Below are 17,732 nucleotides of genomic sequence, written 5' to 3'. Positions count from 1 at the left end.
CCAAGCTTGGATATAATAATTTTTATAGTGTCACAAGTAGGCTTGCATTAGGTGTACGCTGCAATGAAGGTCCTTTGAAAATCCCGTAGTCGCCACACTACAGCACCTGTTCAGGTATACTGAGGGAGAATTCAGAATGTCCAATGTACCTAATAAGCACTTCTTTCGGGACTTGTGGAAGGAAACCGGAGCACTCGGAGGAAACCCACGCAGTCACTGGGAGAACGCACAGACTCCTCACAGACAGTGACCTAAGCCGGGAATTGTACTGAGGTCCTTGGTGCTGTGAAGCAACAGTGCTAACCATATTGTCCAGGTCTGGCTGCATATGGAGACAGCTTCAGTGTCTGAGGAGCTGGAGTTAAGCTCTTTTTGTCCATGTTTGAGATCAGGAGCTGAATGGCCCTGGTGGATCGCAAACTGAGTGTCACTGAGCAGATTATTCCTGTGCAAGTGCAGCTTGACAGCAGTGCTGACGACTCCTTCCATAACTTTGCTAATGATCGAGAGTAGACTCTGGTAACCATTAGCTGGGCTGGATTTGTCCTGCATTTTGTGGACAAGACAAACCTGAGCAATTTTCCACATTGCTGGGTAGCTGTCAGCAGAGTAGCTGTACTGGAGCAGCTTGGCTAGGGCTATGTCTAGTTCTGGTACACAAGTCTTCAGTACAATGGTCAGAATATTGTCGAGGCCCATAATCTTTACAGTATCCAGTGCCTTCATCAGTTACTTGACAACTTTGAACAGAATCTAGTTGGCGAAGACTGGCACCCGTGATGCTGGGGACCTCCTGGAGAAGGTGGAGATGGGTCATCGCCGAACACTTCTGGCTGAAATGGTTGCAAGTGCATCAGCTTTGTCTGCGTCGATGCGCTTGCAGAGCTCTATCCCAGGTCCAGAGGCTGTGGATTCTGGATAGAGAACTCTGGATTCCATAAAAAAACAAGAACTGCACTGGAATGACTACTGCTCTTTCAAAATCTGGAATGGATTTCCAATACACTGTCTTGATTTAGATGGTGATTATCGCATTAAACCTCCCACCGCTGCCTGATATCACTTGACCAGCACTGCAGTGAGCTGCATCAATGTGGGGTTCAATAAGGAGGGGGCTGAAAAGTCAGTAATCCTGAGTATCAACATTCAGGAAGCTTTCTGATATGAGGTGGGTCTCAGTATTCCGGTGTGGGGGTAGTGTCAAGTGGACAGCATTGAAAAGAAATCTGAAATTGGATGGTGGGCAGGGTGTGGAGAGATCATGGGGGTCTCGCAATCAAAGGAGAAAGGGAAGGGAACTGGAGAAAGAGATAAAGTATGGGAACAGCTGGGCAAAGTGGTAGAGGTGGAATCCCATCTTTCTGTGAACAGCCTGGACCAGCATCATAAGAGGTGGAAGAAATGAAATGAAATGAAAATCGCTTATTGTCATGAGTAGGCTTCAATGAAGTTACTGTGAAAAGCCCCTAGTCGCCACATTCCGGCGCCTGTTCGGGGAGGCTGGTATGGGAATTGAACCGTGCTGCTGGCCTGCCTGGGTCTGCTTTAAAAGCCAGCGATTTAGCCCAGTGTGCTAAACCAGCCCCTAACCAGAACCGAAGAGGAAGATTATTGAACTAAGGATTATTACTGCATGAGCTCCTTCACCACATATGGCTGTTGAGGTACAGAATAATATTCAAATGACAGAGAAGGGGATAGGTTTTTGAAAAGGAGGAATATAAGAGGATCTGATGGTCACAACAAAGATTGCCAACAGCAGAAAGGAACTGACACCCTCCCTCCAGAGTGGTAGAGTTTGGTTTTCTCTCTGGTTTCCTGATATTGGAACTTCTCGCACAGCAGTGCAGGGTGTTGCAGATTCCAGAGTCGGAACATCCATCCCTCAATATGAAAGCACCTGAGGATGGTAATTAACTCAGAAATTTTAACAAACCGAAAATGAATTGCAATTGCATCCCACTGATAAGGTTCCAGTAATAGTCATAATCACAGGCGAGCAAGAAATAAGGATTGCTGCAAGAGATCCAATCAATCGGACATATCTATGGCAACACATCAGCCAATCAGTCAACTGTCAACCAATCAGCAGCTCTTTCACTCCAATAGTATAAATTCTTGTGATTGTTTGAAATTTGGCATTCTTGCATTTGTTCTGAGAAGTGCAAGATGGAAAGCTTCGGCAACATATCTCTCTTAGCAATATTAATGTTGTAGACTACCAAGCGACTAAGTATTCCATACCAGGTCAGGTGAATACAATCTGTATTTGAATACAGTACTGTTATTATCCATATACTTAAGCAAAGTGTGGGAGGAGGAGTTTAAATAGCATTTTTTTGGGGGGTTCATGTTTTCAGAACGTTCTAATAACTGGTTAATTTATTTCTAATAACTGGTTAACTTTTCAATGAATTTTGTTTAAAATCTAATTTCGGTTGCATTATAGTTTACTCAGAAAATACATTTTTCCAAAGCTCAAGCTATAAATTGTAAGACATTATCTGCGCTACACCATGTCAAAAGATTAATGAGCTGTAGCACAGAGGGGCTGGTTTAGCTCACTCGGCTAAATCGCTGGCTTTTAAAGAAGGCCAGCAGCATGGTTCGATTCCCGTACCAGCCTCCCCGGCCAGGCGCTGGAATGTGGCGACTAGGGGCTTTTCACAGTAACTTAATTGAAGCCTACTCTTGACAATAAGCGATTTTCATTTTCATTTCATTTCCTGTAGTTCTCTACATGGAGTGTTCCTGCATCGCCTCTGTTCAGCTTTTGCAAAATAGATGGGTAATGCAGGGAATTTGGAGGCAATTGTAATTTAGCTTTCTCTGTACAAATTTGCCTTTTGGGAATCAGTTCAAAATGTAATTGGCTAAAACCTGGAAAGTGACCACTTTCTAATAGGCGAACTTTGGATGCTGAAACTAAATAATGAAACTAAACGTACCTTTCACATTGCCATAAAGTCTATTTCAATCCTTATTGGATAGATTATTATCTATCTATAGATTACTAATAAAACATGTATACATAGCATGGCGACGCATTTTCAAATATCACATGCACAAATGCATGTGATACTTGCAGTTAATAGATTATTATGTTTATAAAATGGCACCAAATCATAATTAAACAGATAGTCAACCAACCATACAGAATCATGATTCTTTTTACAGTTTTTCTCCAGTTCATTCATCAGAAGTTCCAGTAGATGAATGAGAGAGCTCCTGTGGATATCCTCCACAATTATTTTTTTCAGCAACAAAATGCTGCTAGATGTGGCTTGCAAAATGCTTGAAAGTCTTCAGGTGCTCTGGCATACTCCTCCAATGGCTCCTGTAGGAAACTAGGCCATAATCCAAAGCACTCTGGTATGGCCTTTACTTAGCTGATGCTATCGCAACTGCTCCAAACATGGTTATCACCATAAAGCTGCAACAGTGACACTCTCCAGAGTGTAAATATTTGAGCCGGAGGACTTCACCGGGTGGTGGAGGTGCATCATCTCGGACCTATACGAGACCTAGCAGGTTCCATTTTTTTTTTTTTGGGTTGTGTTCTGAATCCCTAACTATTTAGAATACAAAATTTATTTGGTGATTTTTTTTTTGTTAATGTCTTCTTGATTTAACTATGTACTTAGACTGGGTTCAGTGCCCACTGTAAAGACCTGTTGGGGGACTATTAAACAAGTAAAGTTTTATGGGGCAGCACGGTGGCACATGGTTAGCCTGCTGCCTCACGGCGCCAAGGTCCCAGGATCGATCCCGGCTCTGGGTCACTGTCCGCGTGAATTTTGCAAATTCTCACGTGTTTGCATGGGTTTCGCCCCCACAACCCAAAAATGTGCCGAGTAGGTGGATTGGCTATGCTAAATTGCCCCTTAATTGGAAAAAAATAATTGGGTTCTCTAAATTTATTTTAAAAAAAAGTAATGTATTATGTATTGAGCTGTGAGCAAATGTAGCTCTGATTCCAACGTTTTTAAAAATCAAAATGGGTACATATCCTGTGAGCAGGCTAGATTAAAGTTATACATAGTTTTAAATACCTTTCATGGTATTTATGGGGTGGAAAAACAAGATCATTTCAGGCATTTGAAATAACTAAATTTTCCATGGAAAATCCCCCCCGTGTATACAAAAAGGAAGAAATAAATTAACACCCGTCATTAGCAAAGAACAAATATACACGTCCCTTCAGCCCAAAACGAAGAGACGACCTCCCCCCCCCCCCCCCCCCCCCCCCGGGTTGCTGCTGCTGCTGGCCTTTTTCTACCGTTCTGCCAGGAAATCTAGGAATGGTTGCCACCTCCTGAAGAACCCCTGCACTGATCCCCTTAGGGCAAATTTCACCCTCTCAAAATCTATATTTAATGAGCTATTATGAAGTAGCTGCATAATCTCTACTGAATTCATATTTAGACTAATTTTATGTACAGTTATTTGGTTTATAAATAAATATCAAGTTTTAAGAGTTTTTAAATAATCAAGGGTCAGAAGGATTAAATTTGTGTGCACTGAATGATCAAACCCCAATTATATCTGTTTCCACAGTGTCATCTGGTACAGCAATTGGGACTCGGTCACCACCTGAAGGCTCTGAACTTTGTTATTACCATGTTTGAGATGCTTGCCCCTCAATCAAGTGAAATGGTTGAAGTGACAGACACGTCATTTGATGGAGTGCAAGTGAGAGTGTTTGAACCCAAGAAGAAGGTTGATGGTGAACTAAAGCGAAGCATTATTTACATACACGGAGGAGGTTGGGCTTTAGGAAGTGCAAGTAAGTGTATTGCAAGTGTACTTCTTATTTCTTAACTGTCCTGTGAAACACCTGTTCAATAAATCTGTCAGTTCCATTTAGACTCGCTGGTAATGTTTAAATACAAATACAGAAACCTATTTTCACTGTTTACTTTTTCAAAGTAAACCTTGAAGAGTGTACTCCCAATTAAGTGCCGATACAGAGCCGTACTGTAGAGGAAAGGATTAACCAATAGCTACTGAAGATATGCACAAGAAGTTATGTCTGAGTGATGTCATTCACTGAGAGGTGAGTGTGAGGCATCCGAGAGGCGCTCCAGCTATGCCTTGGTCTTAACCTAATTATTAACATGTAAATAAATTGTTTTGAACAAAAGACCACTGCCTCCAGCAGTATCTCTTGGATAAGCTCTCCATAACAGATGGTGGCAGCAGTGACTACACTCATAGAGGAACAGTAGAAAATGGTAGGAAAAGCTTTGGATGAAAGCCAGCAACAGTGCAGACAGCAGGGGAAGGAGCCAACCCTGCAACCACACAGGAAACAACCAAATGATGAGGGCAGCCCAGTGACTGGCAAGATGAGCAGCAGGGGAAACAACAACCTCTGACCAGGGTGAGAGATAGCTACTACTTTGCCCCGACTAGAATCCGAAGACCCCAGATAGGCTGAGCAGTAGCATAATCAGTGAAGATGTTTTACCTGGTACCGCAACTCCTTGGGTCTCCAGTAAACATAGAACATACAGTCCAGAAGGAGGCCATTCGGCCCATCGAGTCTGCACCGACCCACTTAAGCCCTCACTTCCACCCCAACCCCGTAACCCAATGACCCCTCCTAACATTTTGGTCACTAAGGGCAATTTATCATGGCCAATCCACTTAACCTGCATGTGTTTGGGCTGTGGGAGGAAACCGGAGCACCCAGAGGAACCTACGCAGACATAAGGAGAACGTGCAGACTCCGCACAGACAGTGACCCAGCAGGGAATCTAACCTGGGTCCCTGACGCTGTGAAGCCACAGTGCTATCCACTTGTGCTACCGTGCTGCCCTGAACACTTTTTTTGTTATGCACTGGGAACATAGAGACAGCTTCCAACAAGAATCATTGGAAAAATATTGTCATAGCCAGGGCAAAAGGGGTGCAGTCAAAAACAGGGAGAAGGGATCGACTCATTCATCAACAAATTGTGCTGCCTAGCTGAAAATGAGAGTCTGGAATATTAAAAGAAGACCTGATCGAATAGCCTTTGGTATTTTAGATGAGAATCTCTCTGACTTACAATCGCAAGAAAATTTAAATTTAGGTAAAGCTATGCAACTGGCAAAGAGGTCTTGTGGCACAGTGGTAGGCCTCCCTACCTCCCTGTGTTTGAGTCCCACCCCAGGACTTGATGGCCAAGGAAGGTGCGTTCATAACACGGTCAAACAGGTTTTAGTGTGTCGACTTGCAAATCCTTCCAACAAGCCAATTGGTCAATTTGACCGGCCCCATGCCATACTGGTCAGCCACGCTTGATGTGGAGTGGCGTCCCTCAAGCTATAAGCCTCTGGTGACAGACTCGCGACCTGTGTGGGAAGAGAATTAGAATACAGCTGGCCAGATAACCAAAGAATGGTGGCAGAATAAGGCTTTTGTCAGAGATGCAAGGGAGATTTCACAACAGCACTGTTAAGTCAAAAGTACGGAGAGTCAGCAAGCAGGGAAATCCCTGAAAAGGTGTCAATTGCCATCTGCCAATATCCCACAATGGCAAGAAGAAGGTCCACAGGCTCGCCCATCAGGGCAGATGTTTGTGTAGTGATAATGTCACTGGACTAGCAATCCAGAGGTCCAAGCTCATGATCTGGGGACATACAGAGAAACATATAAATTAGGAGCAGGAGTAGGCCCCTTGAGCCAGCTCTGCCATTCAATAAGATCGTTACTGATCTGGTTGTGATCTGTATTAGTGTCACAAGTAGGTTCTACATTAACACTGCAATGAAGTTTCTGTGAAAATCCTCTAGTCGCCACACTCCGGCGCCTGTTCGGGTACACTATGGGAGAATTCAGAATGTCTAATTCACCTAAGAAGCACGCCCGGGACTTGTGGGAAGAAACGGGAGTACCCGGAGGAAGCCCACTCAGACACGGGGAGAACGTGCAGAGGCCGCACAGACAGTGACCCAAGCCGCGAATCTAACCTGGGACTTTGGTGCTGTGAAGCAACAGTGCTAACCACTGTACTACAGTGCCGCCCACACAATTGTAACCTCAACCCCACATTATGAACTACCCCCAATAACCTTTTGTCTCTCCCTCCCCTTTATTAATTCCACAATCTATCTAGCTCTGCCTTAAAAATATTCGAAAATTCTGCTCCCACTGCCTTTTGAGGAAGAGAGTGCCAGAGACTCACGATCCCTAAGACAAAACATTTCTCCTCATCTCTGTTTTAAACGAGCAACCACTTATTTCTAAACAGTGACCACTAGTTCTAGAATATTCTTCGACGTTCTTGTCATCCATCTGACCCGTCATGGGTGAGGTATTACATAATACTTTATTCATTGCAGTAGTGGATGTTTGTAGATCCTCTCCCGCTGTATAAACCTACACGTAAGCTGAATGAGCCAACATTCCAACCTTTCCCCAATTTACCAAGAAGACGAGAAAGAATAAAAGAGAATAGGAAAATCTCTGTTCCTCACCTTTTATATTGCAGACCAGACAGAAATCGCTGTCGGAGGAGTTTGGCGCCATCCAAGGAGAAGATTCTGGAGAGCCAAGAACACAGTCAGAAATTGATGCCAGCAGCGCAGGAGAAGTTTGGGAGGAGATGTAGAATGCATATATAATAGTTTGAGGATAAAGACTCTGGAGAAAATGTCCAGCTATGTCTTAACCTTCTGTAAATAATATTTTGAACAAATGACCATTGCCTCCAGCAAGATCTCTTCAAGTAAGCCAATGAAAATTAAGATAAACCAGCTATATCAAATTCACCAGAACGGAACATGATCAAGAATTGTTATACAGGTCTCTTATACTGCAAAATGCATTTTAGAAGATGACCAGCTTACATTGTGGCCTACTGCTGGATTTGACTGGTGCCGTGCCATCCAATCTACATTCTACCTTCTACCTGTAAGTGGGGGTGAATGTACAACTGATCTGGACTGTAGAATTCCAGTTCTTAAATCAGTAGAACAGTTTGGAATTTTGATTATAGAGTTTAATTTTGTTTTCACTACAATCTTGTTGTGCTTATTTTGCATTGAGATTTGTGTGTTCATTACTGTTTCTGTGGAGGATGTTTTGTTTTCCACTGTAAAGCTTGTAAGTGCCATTTCTTTTAATAAATCTACCAGGCTACTGTAGGAAACGTATAAATTTAAGGAAACTATAGCTTGGAATAATCAGAAAATTTCATTAGTTCTTGAAACTTGTAAAGATGTTTGTGAACAAAAGCTTTTACGTGAACTTGGTTGTTAATTGATTCCGTCATTCATTCCACTTAATGCAAAAGCCTGACTTGAACTGGGAAATAAGTGCAAGATTGTATTGGGAACAGGCTGCCTCCGGATACAAAACAGTCTGTCAAAAAATATACTTCATAAGAATCAATGTTTTTCCCATCAAACCCTTCCTTCCTTTCCAGAAGAAAGCAGGACTGTGGGTCTGATCAACCGAGTTCTTGTGGAAATGTGGTCCGTGGACAATGGCCCCTTTAAAGATATAGCATAACGAGAATTCCATTCATTTGTGGGCTTGGCCTTTCTGACCACCATCTCATTGGTTTTCTAGTGGAGAGGACCAAAGTGAATTTGGGGACCTTTCCTTGCCCTACCCACCAACCATGCTCCCCCCCTTGCCAAATTTTGCAGAGAGCAGACCAATAACACAAAAATCTTTTTCCCCATGTATGTGCAGGGAGGAGTTTGGAGATTATATTGAAATGGCTGAAACATGATTTCCACATTGTCTGTCATTTCTCAATTTACACTGGTATTTTAAGGTAGGTAGGTGGAGAGGCCTTGGGACTGGGTGAAAGAGGAATCATCCCAGTATTGACCGAGCATGGCCATCTCCACTGAATCCATCAGCTACAACAAAGCTTTGAACTAAAGAAAACACATCTACAGGCAGCTCAATGATTGCCTCTCCCTCCCACTGCAGCAGGTCTCTGAGGCTTGCTGTAGAATCTGTCCCAGAAAACCTAAGCCATAATGGCCTCCAACAACCCTTAAACATTGACCACAAAGTTTGGTTAGCTTCATTAAAAACATACCTGGCTGCTAAGAATGTTATGTTTTTGCCTTGTTTATAGGAATGCGATCATATGACCACCTTTGTCGGAAGATGGCAAAAGATATGAATGCTGTCCTTGTCTCTATTGAGTAAGTAATTGCAAACTAACAGATTACTCTCTTGGTTGATGCATTTTTGTACTAATTGTGTCGGCCTTTTGCAGAAAACTTGGGGCTGGTTAAATATTGAAGAATATATGCCATCAAAATTCAAAATCTAAATTTAAAATATTTTGTGATTAGATTCCATCAGGTTTCCACTTTGGTATTTTCATCCTTCTGGAAGGGAATGGGTTAATTCTAACAACTGCAGATTTTTCCATGTAGTAGCCAAAAATGAAACCATGCCAAAAGGTTACTTGTGGCTGGATGCAACACAACAACATTAATAAGATTTATTTGCACTTGAACTGTTTGATCAAGAAATCTGACTTATGGGCCTTGGTCCTTTATGCTCTTGGCCATATGCCACTTCTGGTTCAGGAAACCAAGACAGATGTTTCATTTCAGAAACAACTTATTTATCAATGATAATGGATTATGAGGGAAAGGGATGCAAGATATGACCACCTTTGTCGGAAGATGGCAAAAGATATGAATGCTGTCCTTGTCTCTATTGAGTAAGTAATTGCAAACTAACAAATATCTCTCACAGAAACCTATCAATGATAAAGAAACAAATCAACAGATGCATAAAGAGAACATTTACAGATGTTTAGATCCAGCATTGCACAATGATCACTATGGACTATTTTTTTCTGAAATTGGATGTAACATTCTGAATATTTGAATTAAATGTTCCTATAATACAAAATTGCATTTTTCTTAGTGCAGCTTGACCCAAAAAAGTATTACATCAAGTTGAGTCTTAGTGAAATTGATTATATTGTTTGTCCTTGAATTTAGATACCGTCTTGTCCCAGAGGTTCATTTTCCTGAGCAGATTAATGATGCTTATAGTGCTACCAAGTATTTCCTACAGCCTGAGATTTTGTCCCAGTATTCAGTGGATCCAAATCGAATTGCAGTTTCTGGAGATAGTGCTGGAGGAAACTTGGCTGCTGCTGTAACTCAACAGGTAATACTTTTTCATTATGGGCTGAATGAATCACAGTAATTTTAAACAATTAGCTGAAATTAGCACAATACCTCCCATTGGTGTCATCTTAAACTTAGAATGCGAACAATCTATTTTTGTGGAATGTGCTGATACTAAAGAGGAAATCAGGTCAACATGTATAACAATAAATAAAGCTATGTAACGGGTGAATTTTGCGGGGAAAGTGCCAACTAAGGTCATCTTGTGAGCCCAAAGCAGAATCCTGACAGAGGCAACTCTGAGCATGTCGTGGTTGATCACTTGGGAGAATAAAAGAAAAAAAAAAGAAAGCATCACAACCCAGGAACCACTGTTACAGAAGGGGGACCTTTAGCTCGGAGCTCAGAAAAACCATTGCAGAAAGGGGGCCCTGAGCTCAGAGAAGAACATCCATTGCGGAAAGAAGATCCTGAGCTTGGAGCTCTAAGAAATGACTGGAACCTGGCCAGCTCCTGCACCAGTGCCGGGAAAACCTAGATCTCCGTAGTGAGTCTGAGTCATCTTTGCATTATATTCTCAGAAATCGCGATTAAGATAGCTCTTTTGAATAAAGTAGAGCTCTACTAAATTCGGGTGTCTTTGTTTTTATTGTGTCTATGTAAGCCAATCAAGCAGGGTCATGGTCAGAATTTTGGTGTCATCGGATGGGATTAATTGAATTAGTCGCCTTAAAGCCATAGTCGAGCTGGAACACCCAAAAGCTTGGTAGACACAATGGCGTATGCTGACGAAGCATGATACAAGGTATTTCAGAAGTACCTACAGGGAAAATGGCTGGAGCGCGCTCCCTTTTAGAAGGTCCGGAATCAACTGGGAGTCAGTTGTGGGGAGAAACCAAGAAATAACTGGGCAAGAAGGCGGTTAAGGTTGAAAAGCCTTTGGCAATCACTTGCTCGATCAGGTTTTTCCATGAGGCAGCAGGAGGGGAAAGATGCCCTTGAAAGACGAGTTGCAGAATTAGGAAAACGACAGAGGAAATTAAGAAGGGGAAGGTGAATGTGATACACTTGACTCAGTTCCAAAGTCAATGTGAAAGAATTCACCAAGAAAAGGAACAAGCAGTAACAACAAAAGATGCGGCGGAATCCGAGTCCCACCAGTTAACCCATCGGATCTTAAAGCGGCAGAACAATCAGGATCTCAGCCCACCGGTGAACCACGAAAAGGATGGAGAAATAGAAAACTTGTAATCACCGATATCATTCCAGAGCGGGATGATAATATGGGAAGGTTGAGGGAGCCATGGGCGATGATGTGGACCAGCGAAGTTTGGTGGAAGTTTGGCATCCAAGTACAGATAATATAATAATAATCATAATCTTTATTAGTGTCACAAGTAGGCTTACATTCACAATGAAAATCCTCTCGTCACCACAATCTGGCGCTTTTCATAGATACATAGAAGATCAGAGCAGGAGGAGGCCTAATCCTGCTTTCTCCCTATAGCTTTTGATCCCCAAGTGCTCTATCTAACCGCCTCTTGAATATATTCTGGAGGGAGAATTCAGAATGTCCAATTTACCTAACAAGCACGTCTTTTGGGACTTGTGGGAGGAAACTGGAGCACCTGGAAGAAACCCACGCAGACACGGCGAGAATGTGCAGACTCCGCACAGTGATCCAAGTGGGAATCAAATCCGGGACCCTGTGAAGCAACAGTGCTAACCACTGTGCAAGCATGCCACCCCACAGGGTATTCGTTCCCGAGGGGGACCACCACCTCTTGAGCCTACAGCAACCCCCCCCCACACACAAGGCCCTGTTGAACACTACTCAATTAGTAGAAATCATTAAAACAATAGCACCATTTGAGTGTGGCAATGACCCAGAGGACTTTTTCCAAAGGATAAATCAACAATGGTCCCTGCACAGTCTGGATGATGACGAGAAAATATTACCTTGGGCACTGCAGTAATGTCTGTCTGCCCCCCAACCCTCACCCTCGAGATGCGATCACCTTGGGGTTGTAGCTTCTTTTTAATGATGTATTCTCACCCGGCAACGCCAGGGATGCACTGGTGGCCCCTCATTTGGGAAAATGGCACCACACTCTAGCAAGCCACTCTACTTGAGAACTTGTGAAAACTTTAACCCCAATGCGCAGCTTACACCAAGTCCTGGGTCTTGAGGTGATTAGTTAGGGCATGGGAAAAGAGACTCGAGAGAAAAGAGTGAGCCTAAGTGTAAGAGAAAAATGAACCCCACGTGGAGGAATGAAGGAGAAGATGGGAGGTTGGGGGGGGAAGGGAGGATTTTGATTGCGCACAATCTTATCCCATCTCACAAGGACCTCCACCTCCTTTTTAGCCAAGGAAGGGGCAAAGTAGAGAACTGCAGTAGCGGGAGGATGTCTGTTTTAACTGTGGTCGAACAGACATTTTGCGTGGGATTGTGAGGTGCCCTGGAGAGGGGGGCCATTTGTCCCCCCCTCATTAGAGGGCCCAGAATGTGAAAATGGGGCACCCCAATGGTGCAGGATGGAGTGTTTTTTTTAAAATTCATTTTTATGGTGTCTTGTTGCCCATCCCTAATTGCCCTTGAGATGTGGTGGTGAGCTGCCTTCCTGAATTGGCGCAGTACATGATATACCTACTGTGCTATTAGGGAGGGAATTCCAGGATTTTGACCCAACACCGTGAAGGAATGGCGATATATTTGCAAGTCAGGATGGTGAGTGACTTGGAGGGGATCTTCCAGGTGGTGGTGTTCCCATGTATCTGCTGCCTTTGTCCTTTTAGATGGTAGTGGTCGTGGGTTGATGAAGGTCAGCGCTGATGAAGCAGCTGCGCTCCGAAAGCGAGTTATTCGAAACAAACCTGTTGAACTTTAACCTGCAGTTGTAAGACTTCTTACTGTGCCCACCCCAGTCCAATGCCGGCATCTCCACATCATCATTCAAATCAACATTGTTCTAAAAAAAATCATCTGGCCCTTATCACATTGCTATTTGTGCAATTTTGCTGTGTGCAATTTTGTTTCCTGTAGCAGTGGCTAAACGTCCTGACGTTGTTAAAGGCAGTTATATAAATGCATGTCTTCTCTCTTTTCTAGAAAATTCATTCATCTGTCCATTTTCTGTACCTGTAACATGATATTTAGTCAAATTCTGTATAAATTCAAGTATACAAGTGTTTTGCATATTTTCCAAATTATTCAAACAATGCTACTATCAATAGTTCCCAATTGTTACGGCACAGAAGGAGTCTATTTGGCGGATCGTGTCTGCATTGGTGTTTCTGAGAAAATATCTGTTTCTGTTGATTTAGACAATATACAAACATTGTAATATGGCTGAAAACTCTGGTAGCATCCAAGTCCCTCAAAAATGTTCTAAACGCTGCAGAAAATAAATCTTTTCAATTTTTGTTTTATGTTTTGTAGCTGGTTATGGACAGAAGTATTAACATCCGACTCAAACTTCAAGCTCTCATATATCCAGTACTTCAGGCTCTCGACTTCAATACTCCTTCCTACCAACAGACTACGGCTACACCTATCTTGTACAAACAGGTTATGGCTCGTTTCTGGCTGGAGTACCTGAATGGCGACCCAAGTTTTGTCCAGGCAATGTTGATCAACAACCACACAGCTTCAAATCTAAGTCAGCTGACATCTATCAGAGATCGCTTAAACTGGACAAATCTTCTACCGCAATCCTTTATAAAAAACTACAAACCTGTCATCCAGATAATGGGAAGTCCACAGGTTCTAAAGGAGTTGCCAGCATTACTGGACCCAAGAGCAGCTCCATTAATTGCAGATAAAGAAATTCTAAAGTTGTTACCAAGAGCTTACATCCTGACCTGTGAACATGATGTTCTCCGGGATGATGGAATAATGTATGCCAAGCGTTTAGAAGATGCTGGAATAGAAGTGACTCTTGACCATTATGAAGATGGATTCCATGGCGCCATGATATTTGCACTGCCCCCTACCAATTTTGATGTGGGAAACAAGATAATGAACAACTATATAAACTGGCTGGACAAAAATTTATGAACCTTTCATCAGAGATTGGGAAGTTGCAATAAAAAATGTTAAATGGAAAATGACCTAAGTATTTATGCAATGCAACAATCCAATGCAAATGTGTTATACAATTACTGAAGCTATCTTGTTGGGCTTGATCAAATTTTAACATGCATTCTCTATACTACTTTAAATCCGTATCAAGGCAAGTGTAACTTAGGAAGAAATAGCTGTGTTAGCTATTGGTAAGGTTTTGAATGATGATCAAACGGTGATACTGCTTAGCATCTCAATTTACATGCTAACCTTGGCATGTGAAGAAATCTTCATTAGGTCAGCAATGTTTTCTGATCTTCACTGTCACTTGATAGAATCTGTCTTTTTGACAAACTAAACTCTTAAATATATAAAGGTTATTTGTGGTCCGTGACAGTGTAAAAATGTATAACGTGTGCACTTGAATGAATGTAAGAGTCAAACGTAGTTATTTAAAATTCCTGGAATTGCAATGGAACTCGCACAAGATCATTTGATGGGATCAAAAGAAATATTAAATTTTAGATTTAAAAAGAACTGTCTGAACACATGCAAGTAATGGAAATCTACTATACTTTCAGGAACAGTTTTTGGGTACAAAGGCCACTGGTTACATTGAATAGTTACTGATAGGCCACAATAAGTAGCTCATCTCAAAGTTGCTCATCTCATCGAACAATCTGTATAGTGAAATGACCTAACTGTTAGAAAATACATTTACCTGTTTGACATCCACTGGTCAAGGATTAATGATTGTTGTGGAATCACCACAAATTTGGTGAGAAATTCTGTATTATTTTTAGTGATATAGTTGGAAGTTTAAAAACAACTTTTCCCAAAAATGGAATAAATTCAACACACTAATCTCACTACTGATTTCTGAAAACTGGTGAAATTCCATTGTTTTGTTCTTGTCACCTAAACCACCCAGTAGGATTTGTGCCTTGGAATCACTCTTGCATGTTCATTATTCTCTATATTTTTCGGGTTTCACAGAATCTAAAATTATTTTATCTTTGCTGGCAACACTGAACCTTTAAGAGGACTACACAATATTACAGTATTCAGAATGATTTTCAAGGCAGTACATTTAGAGATTTTGTAGTTTAAAAAAAAAACATTATGGCTAGTTCTGGTGTGTTCTATATTTTCTGCAACATTTTCCTGATCATGCTGAAATGCATCTCAAAAAACGATCAATTAATTTTAGAAGATTTCTATATTGTCAATTGCTTAGGAATATTCAATTATGTTTTCCTAAAGAGCTTTGGTATGAAATCTGTCAGCCTTCCTGTGGGGTTCCAAAGGAGTGGGGGGTCTTCAGAGGGGTGCCCTGGTGGCAATACATGCCCCTGTCACAGAGGTGCCACATGTGCCCCACAACCACACATGAAAAGATCACTAAATGCCCAACATCTATGTTGCAATTAATTGTTACTGAAAGCGTGTAGATATAATGTTTATTGTTTGCTGTTACTGTGACAAACTGCTTTTTAAGTTTACCCTGTTTGAAAGTGTTTTGAGTTGATAGACAAGAACATAACTATTCCTTCCCCTTTGCCATATCCTTTTCTTCCCTTCTGAAAATAGTGCCTCACATCAGGATATGGGCTCAACAACCCTCTTTTATATTCTACTTGAACTTTTCATATGAGCCTAGGCTGCATTGATGGTGACACACAGTTGAGCTTGATTTGAATCTCATGAATATCAAAGAGCCCCTTAAAAGTCATGACTAAGGATGATAGATGATTTGATTATTTTTGACTTCAGGCCAATTGTAGTATCTTCCTTGACTTGTAGAACACCCCAAGGTCAAAACTAACTTTTAAAATTTTAATTATACATCCGTGTATGGAAGTCAATTCAAAATGTGTTCATATATTTTTCGAACAACAACATCGGCAAAGGCCAAAGTGCTCAAATAATCACCAAACTAAGCTTGGCTGTGGCAAAACCTTAAATGAGACATATAGATTTTGTTCAGAATTCCTTCATTTTATCACCTCGCACTTCCTTTTTAGATGGGATTACATTTTTAGAAAGATGACTTTATGGCCAACGAAAGTAAACTGCTTAAGTTGTGATAAAAGAAGAAAATGTTAGAATTAGTATGAAAAATGTAAAGGAAGTTTCCAGATGCAGATATTTCTTTACAAAGTGGTTTATTATCAGTTTTAAGTGTATTGTTTACATTTATACCAACCAGTGCCTGTGATGGTAACACTCAGGATGACAGTGCTGAACAGGACTACTCCTGTACAGTAATGAAATTCTAGCTGTTGTTGGGTATAACTAACAGGAAAAAATTAAAATAATTGTTATATTTATATACACCGTATAGAAAGGAAATCGGTGTCAATTCTCACGCAGCATGCTGTGTCAGTTATATATGAACAAAGATATCATTGTAATTTGCCTATTGTTTGAAAATAACAGAAATCCAAATTTTGATGAGCTGATTACTATACAAATAATTGACAGAAACATTGCTGAAAACCAAAATATAAAGCAAACCAATTAAAATGTAGCTATTTATGTAACCCAGGCATTCATAAGATAGCAGAAGGACTGATAGCTTCACCTTTACTAAAGTTTGTGAATATTAGTTAGGGTAAATGTAGCTGATTATTAGAGAGGGTAGATTTAGCTGAACAATGGACAAAATGCATTCCTCCCTTTCTGAACAGGAGTTTTATCTCCAAAGGGCCAAATATGAGTCTTGAAACGGACTCATTCAGAACACAATATTTTCCATTTGACTCTAGATTTATGCTGTTGCACTGTATTCAAATTAAACTTTGCTGCCTTTTTATGTATTGTGACTCTGTACGATGTAACGTGCACTTTAAGCGAGACAAATAAAAAGTAAAATTGATGGAATATTTTTCAACTGTTTTCATGAAGTTGACTGAAAACAACAATCTTTTTTCAAATTTTGATTAGTTCTGGAAGTGATCAGGAATTTGGAAATATGGGCCAGTTTTAAGTCAATTAGTTTTGGCTTCAGAATTTTAAGTGACTTATTTTTTCATCATCATTTTTCTTATCCAGATCAGCTGCAAAGAAGAACACGGGATCTGCTGCAGATGGGGAGCCATGGTGGACATCATGGTTAGGCCAAAGTGCTGACTCATCTGGTTCCAGGTTCTTAGTTGGTCCCATGTTATCTGTGTGGCCGCTACCACTGGGCTTGATGTGTATTTTGACGAGGAGGATTGGAGAGCTGCTGTAGCCAGGGACCAGAGGGTCATTCCTCCATCTGGACCCACTCTGAGTTGGGTTCGTGCACCCATCCCCTCACTCTTTCCGCCGTTGCTGCCCAGTGGTAGGTTCGGTAATGCCAAGCCACCTTTGGTTTACCTTCTTAGCAATGTCTTTCCTCATAAGCCAACCCTCTCAACTCTGGAATCAACCTAGTGAATCTCCTCCGCACACCCTCTAGTGCCAATACATCCTTTCTCAAGTAAGGAGACCAAAACTGTACACAGTACTCCAGGTGTGGCCTCACCAGCACCCTACACTGCTACAACATAACATCCCTGTTTTTAAAACTCCATCCCTCT

General features: G+C 41.5%; 1 protein-coding gene across 2 annotated transcripts in view; it reads left to right on the top strand.

Moving 5' to 3' along the window:
* The window catches only part of LOC119976737 (neutral cholesterol ester hydrolase 1-like), a 38,982-nt gene extending 21,933 nt beyond the window's left edge, over positions 1-17,049 (top strand). Inside the window, exons 2-5 of one of the 2 annotated variants that reach the window (XM_038817465.1) lie at positions 4,558-4,786; positions 9,083-9,152; positions 9,969-10,140; positions 13,543-17,049. In XM_038817465.1, coding sequence (XP_038673393.1) covers positions 4,558-4,786; positions 9,083-9,152; positions 9,969-10,140; positions 13,543-14,160 — 1,089 coding nt within the window. In that variant the 3' untranslated portion in view covers positions 14,161-17,049. Of the gene's footprint in view, positions 1-4,557; positions 4,787-9,082; positions 9,153-9,175; positions 9,683-9,968; positions 10,141-13,542 lie in introns of those variants that run through there. The other variant, XM_038817466.1, reaches the window with a different exon arrangement.
* Positions 17,050-17,732: the final 683 nt, after the last annotated feature.

This window comes from Scyliorhinus canicula, chromosome 13 (assembly GCF_902713615.1).
Source record: "Scyliorhinus canicula chromosome 13, sScyCan1.1, whole genome shotgun sequence".
NCBI lineage: Eukaryota > Metazoa > Chordata > Chondrichthyes > Carcharhiniformes > Scyliorhinidae > Scyliorhinus > Scyliorhinus canicula.
This window is presented reverse-complemented; position numbering and strand designations above follow the sequence as displayed.